Consider the following 10122-nt stretch of genomic DNA (forward strand, 5'->3'; position numbering starts at 1 on the left):
TGGAGAATGTTGTGGAGGTACTGGGACAAGCATGGTGATGCCACTGCAGCCTAATCAAACACATCTGAGTGCTTTGGCTGGCAAGGGAGGAGAGGAGCGGCTGTCAGCCCGAGCCCTGCAGCCGGCAGCATGGCATTGAAGAGGTTGCTGCTGCAGGCACCTGACCGGCTGTGGGGCCTGCCTTGGCTCAAAGGAAATGTGCTTCCTTGCTTCTCATCCTGGATTGGGGCTTCACTCATGTATAAACATGTGCCGCTCCTTCCTCCTGCAGCACTGCAGTCCCTCTCAATGCTGTGGGACTGAAACTAGCTGGAGTTTGGCAGCTGAGGGACCAAGCAGCCTACAGTCAAAATACCACTGCTCCCTAGGGTCAGCTGCTCATGGGGAATTGTCCAGTGGTCACAAATGGAGCAGTTGGAGCTTCTCAGTGGTGGAGGTGAGGGAGGCTGGTCTTGAACCTACTGCCTCTTCCTGTGCCCAGGGTGGCAGGAGGCTGCAGGGCAGCCCCAGGGACTCACAGGGACCTGTCTGTAGAACAGGGGGTTGGTACTGGAAACCACACAGTCTCTTGTACCCTTACTCCTGCTTAAATTGTTGCAATCTACAGGTGCCACCGGAGTTTTGGGGGAGGAGGTGTACTCTGTTTCCCATTTGAGCCATGCTTTTAGTTATCCAGGCATGCTGCTGGTTTTGAGTATCTCCATTAGGAAGGCTCCTGTGTCAGTGCTCAGCAGCATGGCTGTGGAGAGCGGTGCTGGGGCTGGGCTGCCATCTATGGGGTGTTATTTCTGTATGGGGAAGGGGGTGGTTGTACAACAGTCAGTAGATTAAGTTGCAACAGATCATTACAATCAGGAAAAATGTCATTTATTCTGTGGTGGAATTTCATGCAAGACTCTCTGTATTTTCTCAGGTTGCCTTCTTGTTCAAATGTATTCACCAAACTATTCCCATGTGTGAGCTGGAGCTGCAGCTCTCCTGCAAGCAACTCATTACAATGAAGCACTGTGCAAAGTGTAATCAGGGCTGGTTAGCTTAGTTTTGACCTCCAGGCTGACCGAAGCAATGTCCTGTCCTTTGCTGCTGGAGCAAGCTGCAAAGTGTGAGGGCTCCTCACCTTCAGCAGGCTTTGATTTTTAGCTCTGAAGTCATCTGCTGGAGATTCATGCCTTTAGAGTGCAGTGGTGGGGCTCCCCACTGTCAGTGCTGGGGAGATTTCTGCCCCAGTGTAGGGATGCCTGATCTGGCTGAACCCACCTGTTCAGAGGTTTGAACTCTGGCAGCACATCGCCCTCAGCCACTGACTGGTTTCTGTTTCGGTGCTGGAGGTGCTGCCTGGCCCTGCCACAGCACGTGAACACTCCCTATGACCAGCCACAGGCAAAACTGGGGGGGGCACTTGGCCTCCCCCCAGTCACCCAAGGGGATCAGGGCAAGATCCCACCTCTCCTCAGGATGAAGATGGGAGTAGCATCCCTGCTGCAGGCAGAACAGGAAGGGGTTTGTGTACTGTTTGCTCACAGGGATATCCAGGCAGAAGAGCCAGGCTCAGCTAACAGCGTGTTGCTCATGACATGGACGGGCTTGCTAGAGCTGGGGTGGTGTCAGGGACCCAAGCCTTGCTAAGAGTCCCACCACACTCTGCAGAACAACAAGAGCAGCCAACACATTGCCTGGAAACACTCCTCGCTCCTCCCCACCACCCCTGGAAGGGGAGATCAAGGGCTCAGCTCCCCCAGGGCTGGATCAAGGAAGTGAAGTTTCCCCCATGTCCTCTGCATTGCTGTGTCCCCTTGGGCTCTGTGGAGTAGGAAGGGGTAGTGGGCAGAGGGAGTTTGAGCTCAGGCAGTGTTGACCCACCACTCTGTAACCCCAGAAGGTTCTTCAACAGGCAGCTAGCTCACTGAGAAGCCTAATTTGAGTATTCAAGGACAAGGTCCAAGAACACCTGGCCATTTTTCCTTAGCCTCATGGACAAGCACAGTTCCAGGGACATGTAAACAAGGAGGAGGGAGACAAATGACATTCAGCAGAGTGGGACACTTCCCCACACCAAACTCCCCATGCTGGGGGTTGAGCAGTGTCACAAAACCCCTTGATAAGAAGCGGAGCACCTACAAAAGGGTCTAGGTGTTAGGGTGATTATGAATGTCTTGAAACCTTTGCTTTCCCACATTCTTCCTAAAATCTGCTTGGATTTCCCAGCCACTTTCCCAGCTGGCTTTGAGAAGGCAGAGCAAAGTGGGGTTGGGCCATGCTGGGGCATCCCAGCGGACCCAGAGGAGATTTATGCTGGAGCTCTGAGAAACCTGCTCCTAAGACCATAGTGGGACTTTTTAGAAAGGGATGTTTCCCACCAGCCAGCACAGAGGTGTTGGGAAGGGGTGTGTGGATGAGATGCCAAATGGGCTTTGGAGGTTGGCTCCAACCAAAGCATTCTTGTGGCACCATCTGGATGTGGGGCAGATGTCAGGCTGTGCTGAGATGTTCCCGAGGCATTGGGTGCATCCTGTCAGAGGTTTGTCCTGGGGTAAGTGGGTCTGCTCAGTAAACACCTCACAGCTTTTCTGATAGACAAACCCTTGGGTTTCCGGTGTGCACGAGCACAAGGTGAACTTTCGGTGGATATTTTCTGCTACGAACGGTTTTGCAAGTGCGTGCGTGAGTCACTTCGCCCGCCCCTGACACCAGAGGAACCGCTCACACGAGTCTAGTCGCTCATGTGTGCACGAGCACTCTCAGGACACTGCCATCCTTCCACACTCCTGGATCACCAGTACTGCCATGCCCACTTCAGGGATCCCAGCAGCCAAAGCCAGCCCTCCTTGTGTGGGATGGGAGCAAACAGCACTGGAAATCGAGCTCTCCAAGTCTGCTATTAAGACATAATTCTTAAATCGCTTGTTTGATATCTTTTCTGGTTTATTTGTTTAATAAAAGCACTTAGTTAACCAGAGACCCAGGCTCCTGGGGCTTTCATTTCTCTGCAGAGAAGATAAGAGGAGCACATTTCCTTATCCAGTGAGTCATTTTTTCTGCTCTTTAATTATGCATTTGTGCGACTATCAAGCATATTCAGCTCTGAGATGCAAACAGTTCAAACTAGTCACCAAGCTTCAACTTTTGCTATTCCAGAGATGATCAACCACAGTTACAAAGAGCAGGAGAGGCAAAGATGGGGGAGGCAAAGAGTGGAGTGGCCGATGCCCAGAGCCTGGGCCGTGCTTGTGAGCAGGTACACACGTGAGTGCTGCTGGGATAGTCAGCACTGATTTTCTCCATGAGTAAGTGTTATCATGTGGCCCCAGAGGAGGTGGACAGGCTGGCAAGAGGGCACAGAAGACCTGTAGAGCATGATAAAGAGGGCTGAGAAAATGGGGGAAACAGGGAAAGGTCAATAGCAGCAATGAGGCTGCAACATCCTTTCACATAGCAGGACCTGGGAGCACTTTATTCACAGGAGGACATGACGGCTGCCATTCGTGGGCTCCCCACCATGCCTTTGCAGCTTCAAGTTTTCATTCCATGTACTGAAATGGGAGCCAAATGAACTTTATTGTAAACTTCACCCTCCACATCAAAAGCAATGTGTAGGTTACTTGATTTGGGCTTTCCCTGGTGAGCGTATTTGGGGGGGTGACAGAGTTAATCTGTAAGCGTGGTACAGCAAATGTTGGGAACCATTTCCCACCCTGCAATTTAAGCCAAGCAGGGAGGAGAAAGGGGAGGAAGAGAGGCAGGGTGACAGTCCAACGATGGGAATAGGGGCTGGGGGTCACTGAGAGATGATTGACATGGGGGAAGCACAGTGGGGGCATTTGATGGGGGAGGGCAGGAGGGGAATGATGGAGGAGCATACCCCTTCAGGAAAAGGAGACTAGCAGGTGGAAACACCCCAGACCAAGAGAAACAGCAAAGCCTTTGGAGCAGGGAGGTGGTTTTGGTGCAGGTATCCTGACAGAGCAGCACTGGAGATTTTGTGGGGATCTTCCGCCTCCACGCATGGCTCCAGCCCCACCAGCCCACAAGGCAAGGTGTTTTCTAGGCCTCAGTCCCTACCCTTACACTCCTGCAAACTACCTTCTGGGGACAGTTCGGATTCTGGGTGCCTTCTCCTTGCCAGGGCTCTCCACTGTGAAGTTTAGATGTGGACTGGAGCAAGCGTTGGCTTTTCTTTTTCTCCCTGCTGTTGGTTGTGGCACTGCATCACAGGTTTCCATCCCCTGGAGCTGCCCTGGGTCCAGCGCCCTGCTGCTGGACATATGTCCCTCTAACTCCCATGTCTGTACCCTAGCCTTGCTCCTTGCTTGGGATGCACAACAGGCAGAGAGACAGCTGAAGTGGTATATGGAGAGATGTCCTACTATTTGACCCAGTCCCCCCGGCAAGTATGAGCAGGGGTGAGTGCAGCCTGTTCAGGGCTTTAAGTATCAAGGCAGAGGGTGCCAAGCTGACATTCGTGGCTTCAGAGCTGGGAGCCATGCTGAGAGAGGAAAGTGCTTGGTGTGTCCCCACTTGCTTGGGGAGTTGTATTTTGACTAAGATGGAGCAGAAATAACTGAGCCACAGGCACAAGGATGATGGCTGGGCTCTCACAGCTCCTCTATGGAGCTCGCAGCACCCTGGGCTTGGCAGAGCCATCCCTGCTGGCATGGCACAGGGGTGATGGAGCAAGTCTCTGGGCACACCGGCTGGAAGTGAAATCATGGCAAACGGTGAACTGGTGGGGAGCTACCAGATTTTGGTTGGGACTTTGGCTTGTCTGGAGCCCCACCACGCTCTGTGGGGAGGGCTGAGACTGTGCTTGGGCCACTTCAGCACTGCTCTGGTGCAAACCACCCTCTGGGGATGCTGCTGTCAGGGAGGGAGATGTGCTGTGGTGCAGCTCCTGCTGTGCAGGGCATGGGATACTGAAGAACTGCACTTGAGCTGAGATCTACTGTAGGGAGCTGGTGACTGCATCCCATCTGGGGCTTCAGGATGTGGGATGTGGAGGCTGTGGGCTCAGCTTGCCCAGCAGTCACTGGAGAGGGGAAGGCACATCCAGGGACCAAGCTTTCTGGCCTGTCTCAGAGGACCTCAGTTGCCCAGTGGGGATACCTGGTACTCTGTCAGCTTGAGCCAGAGCACCCTTTGGATTTTCTCCTCCTCTTCTCCCAGCCTTGGTCCTGGACAGTGAGTGGCAGAGGCATCACTAGAAAGAGCCCAAAGGCTGTAGCTGCTGGAAGAATGTGACTCCAGCAATAAAACCCTATCAGGGATCTCTTGGCTAGGACAGAACACTTCCTTCAGCTGAGACCCAGCCAGCAACTGTGGCTGGCCCCTTTCTTTCCTACAGAGCGAAGAAAAAGAGGATGTGACTTTTGTTTGGTAGCAATGGAGGAGAGCCACCCACAGCACTGAAATCCACAGATCTCAAGCATCGGGGTTTGATGTGTAGGTACTGGCAGCAGGACATTTTCCTACTCCTGATTAGGAACATCTGAGACCATTAAGGGTGTTTTTAGTCCCTTCCAATGGTTTGGGGACCAGACTTGTTTGGTGTGACCTGCTTTGCCCATGCCCTGGGCAGTTACTGAGCAGAGCCAGATCTGAGCCCTGGAGAGTGAGACATGGTGCTGAGGAGCCACGGGTCTAGGTCTGTGATGGAGAGGATGGGGAGAGCAAGGTGGGGGAGAGCACAATCATTAGTAGGGGTGGAGAACACACAGCAGTTGGCCTGTCCACACAGCAGTCCCTGACAGGCCATGTCCTGGGGGCAGTGGGAGCTTTTAAAAGGGGAGATGTTAGTTCTTCTCTGGTCCTTTTATGCATTTTCCATTCAAGCCAGTCTGTGGCCCTGGGACGGGGTCTTGTAAAGATCCAGGCACAGGAAAGCCTCCTGTAGACACTGGAGGAAGCTGAGGGTGCTTTTCACTGACATCAAGGGAGGGTGCAGGCTGGGGATTGTGCCTGTGGGCAGGGGAAGAGTAAGGATCAAGAAGGTCAGGCAGGGGCACCATATCACCAGGTACAAGGTGCTGCGTAGCTGAGGCACATGAGGGGCTGTGAGGATTTCGGAAGCATATTTTGGAGGAGAGGGGTAGTTTGAGGGCACGTTTGCACAGGCAGGCAGGGGTAGGGCTTGAGCGCTTGCTCTCCTCCTCCCCGTGAAGATCCGCCCCAGGCCAAGTACAGCGATTGTGAGCCCCAAGGGAGACGACGCATCTTGACAGACTGTATCTCCCTCTGCCACTGGGCCCGGGGCGCCGCGATTTCACACTCGGGCGGCCCTGTCACTGCCGCGCCATTCAGGAGCTGGGCTCTCACTCCCACTCGGCCATGTCCTCATCAGGAAAAGCTGCCATTGCCTCCTCCTGCCTCTCCTTCGAGTGCTTCGACACCCTGACCAAGTCATGCATCAAGTGCTCCGAGTTGTACAAGGACAACACAAGTAAGGGGACAAGGGCAGCTGGGGTTCTATCTTCCCAGGGATGGGCGGCGGTGGGTGAAGGAGGCTGGGGACACCCCAAGGGTGGGTAGATGGAGGGCACCTTCTCCTGAGGATGGTTATGGAGGTGGCAATAGAGGATGGAGCACTGCCTTCACCTGGAGGAGAAGGAGAGAGGAAGAAGGCAACCAGTTCCAGGGAAAGGGACATGGAGGGAAAGGGAGAAGCTAGATGATCCAGCCTGGTGTGGGGGTCACAGCCTTCCTGGTCACAGGCAGGAAGACAGGATGCCCTCATCTTCCACCCTCCAGGAATGGCAGGGCATGGGATAAGGGTCCCGTCAAGCAGGGACACATTTCGTTGCAGGTGGGTAGCAGTGAGGTGCCACTGTCCTTCCGTGCCACCACAGCCCCAGGGTTGACCGGTCGGGTGGGAAACACTGCTGTCCTCCTTTCCACCCCCAGCTCTCCCCCTCCTGACACTGCTGGCATCTCACCCCACAGCAGAGCCCACCCTGGCACCCACCCTGACCAGCACTTTCCTGATCTTCGGGGTCCCGGTGGCAGTGGTGTTCATCCTGATTCTGGCTGCTCTCTGTGGCTTCCTGGCCTGTAAGGTGGGAAAGTGGAGGAGGAAGAGGAAAGCGGCAGATGAAGAGGCCAAAGGTAGGGGACCTTTTTTTCTCCCTCTCCCAGTACCCTGAGGACCCAGGAGCATTTGGGATCACTTGCTACCAGCTTCCCTGAGGCACATCCCTGTCGAGGCTTGCTCTTCCGCCTCGACATCAGCTTCACAGGCATCCCAGGACGTTTTGGGGCAGCTGAGTCACCACCTGAGGCACGGTGTTCTGTTCCCTGAGAAACTATGCATGTGCCTGACTGCCAGGGCAACACTGCCGAGCCATCCCTCCCTTTGCCAGGTCTCCCTGGTGCCTTCACTTGCTTAGAGCATCTGCTGGCACCATCTCTTCTCCACAGGGGACATGTACAGAGCACTGGTGAGGAGTTCTGTGAGCTCACTGATGAGAGCCCTCTCCCCCAGTAGCCAGAGGGCCATGGATGGAGCGGGGGTTGTGGAGGCAGTGGTGGACATCTGGTGACAGCTCCAGGAGCAGCCTCTCCCTGTGGCACTGCAATGGGTGTCCTGTGTTGACTGCCCAGCTTGTTTTTCCTGCTTGGGATGGCCAGTGTCCTCCAACATGCACCTCAAAGACACTAATGGGGTGTCAGAGCCAGCTCCATTGACAGGACACTGCAGCACTGCACAGGGTCATCCAGCACATCAAAAATAGGGATCGGGGGCCAGGGATGAGGCTGAGCATTTCCTGGCAGAGGTACTCACAGAATAGTAAATCCACAGTGCCCCACGATGGCCCGTTTTGTTGGGGTGGCTGTTTCCTCCCTTGAGGGTCTCTGCACTGGTGCCGACTCAGCCCTGGGCACTCTTCTCAGAAAGGATCTTTCCTGGCTTCACTCCTCCCCATTCCCAGGCAGGGGGTATGGCTACCTGGGACCCTCATGAAGTATGGCTCCCTGGGACCCTCGATCTCCGGGCTGCCTCTGGGAGATGCTGGCACCCACCACTGCCCCAACATCCGGATTGGTGTCCATGGGGGGACAGCAGGGCTAGGGGCAGCTGGTCCTTGTACCCTGGCTTGCCTGCACACTTCTGGCAGTGCTGGTTGGTGACTCAGACCAGGGGGACATTACCCGGGGCTTTTCTGCCATGCGACAGCCCGTGACGCACATGCCTAGGAAAAATACCGAGAACAAAAGAGGAGGGAGAAATCCAGTGGCAAGAGAGATCTGGCTATGATGGAGAGTGTTGGAGGCACTGCTTGGATAATCCCCTGCTGCATGCCCTGGTCCTCGCCCCCTTTGCCCCCCAAGGCTGCACCACAGCAAGCCCACTGCTGCGGCACTGGATGTGTGGAAAGTGTCAGGAGGCTTGGGGCTGGAGGCACACGCCTGCATTCAAAGTGTGTAAACAAGTCTATTTTTAAGCAGGAGGCAGTCAGGGAGGGCGAGCCGCCATGGGCTGGGCTGCTCTGCTGCTGGCAGGGTTTAATGAGAGGGCTTGAAGTGGAAGTGCAAGTTTCTGCCCTTCCCTGTTGTCTTTTAGGGGGGAAAAAGCCCATCAGTTGTAAGCAATATCAACCCTGCAGCAGGAGAGGTGGGGTGGGGACCTTGCAGGCTCCTCCTGTTCCAGCCCCATCTTCCCCCCAGGGACAGGGTCCTCTCCCTGGGACCTGCCTGACCCCACTTTGTGAGCCCAGTAACCCCCTTTTCTTGTCCCCTCCCAGCAAACATGGACACTGCCAGCCCCCTACCCAGCCAAGACCCTGCCATGCCAGAGGGAGATGGTGCCCTGGACCCAGAACTATGCTTGCACCTTGATGGGGGCCTGAAGATGCTGGGGCCACCCGAGAAAGCTAGGGCAAAGAGGAGGCCATGCTGCCAGGGCAATGCTGATGGTGACATCATTCTGCTCTCCACTGTGTACCCCCGGCATGAGGAATGCAACCACAGCTTCCCACTACCTGCCACTGAGCTGGGGGCCACAGCCCTGGTCACCACCAAAACCACCCAGAACTGCGCCAGAGAGGAGCGAGTCTGAGAGAGGGGAAATGGGGCTGGAGTGTTCCAGCTGTTCCCCGTGGAGACCCACAGCCTGTTCCTGGGACGAGCGAAGCCTTCTGTGGGCATGAGCTCTCTGAGGTCCAGGTTTTGCCCTGAGCAAGATCAGCCTTGTAAGATGACTGTCCTTTTCCACTTTCCCGTTTGTGCTGAGTCCCAAGTTACACCTGTAAGTTCTGGAAGAAGCCAAAGTGGACCACACCGAATTGCAGTGAACTACTGACAACTGCCATGGCTCAACTGTTAGGAGAAGGCAGAGGAGACACAACCAGTGAGGATGGAGCATGGCAGGGACTGCTGTGCCATTTGCAAGGCTGCAATTGTGCCAGGATAGGTCTGATGTTGGATGGGCAACTTATGAGAACATGGAGCTGGAATAGCAGAAACATCAGGAGAAAAGGAAGATGGAGACGGAAGCAGGGAGTTACATTAGGACCAAATGCCACACCACAGTAGCTCCATTTTTGCTGCTGACCTCAATAAAAGTAGACTCGAGGCCATAAGGAGCAAGGCACATCCAGCATCTACTCTATTCACAGTCCTGCCACCCTGTCTTCTGCACTGTGTGATACCCAGGTCTCTTCTCCCTCTGGGCACTCTCACATGGGGACAGGCATCTACTGGCACTCCTAGGAACCCCCCCAACAGCTGGGTACCCCAGAGATGGGAAAAAAGTCCATCTTCCCAAGCAGTGAAGAGGGGAAAAACATTCTGTCCTTGCTCTGACCTACAATCCCTGAAGTTAGGGAGGACCAGGGCAGGCAACAGAGACAGCTAGTCTAGAGGAGCTCCATGAACTTGTCATTACAGCTCCAGACAACCGTCACTTCAGCTCACTGTTGCTGTAGAAATACTGTGTGTCACTTGGGATGGATGTTTCTGCGCTGCAGAAAACCAGTCAGGGTGTGATGTGAGCGTAGGCAGGATGAATTAATTTATGCGAGTGTCCTCAAGGCTTTGCCTGTGTGCCAGATCTGGCCAGTGTTGCTGGTCCCAGGCATTTCTCTGTAAATGGTTTTCTTCACCCGCCTGCAAGTGGCTTTACTGCGCAGGAAG

The 10122-nt window shown here is 54.7% G+C and overlaps 1 protein-coding gene across 1 annotated transcript; it reads left to right on the top strand.

Annotated features, from left to right (window-relative positions):
• The first annotated feature begins 3175 nt into the window (after positions 1-3175).
• On the top strand, positions 3176-9046 carry LOC127469839 (tumor necrosis factor receptor superfamily member 13C-like). Its single transcript, XM_051784653.1, has 4 exons — positions 3176-3235; positions 6295-6433; positions 6934-7095; positions 8733-9046. The coding sequence occupies exons 1-4, from the start codon at positions 3176-3178 to the stop codon at positions 9044-9046; spliced, it is 675 nt and encodes a 224-aa protein (XP_051640613.1).
• The last annotated feature ends 1076 nt before the right edge of the window (positions 9047-10122 follow it).

Source organism: Manacus candei, unplaced genomic scaffold (genome assembly GCF_025592945.1).
Source record: "Manacus candei isolate 608988 ecotype Guabito, Panama unplaced genomic scaffold, ASM2559294v1 h1tg000018l, whole genome shotgun sequence".
NCBI lineage: Eukaryota > Metazoa > Chordata > Aves > Passeriformes > Pipridae > Manacus > Manacus candei.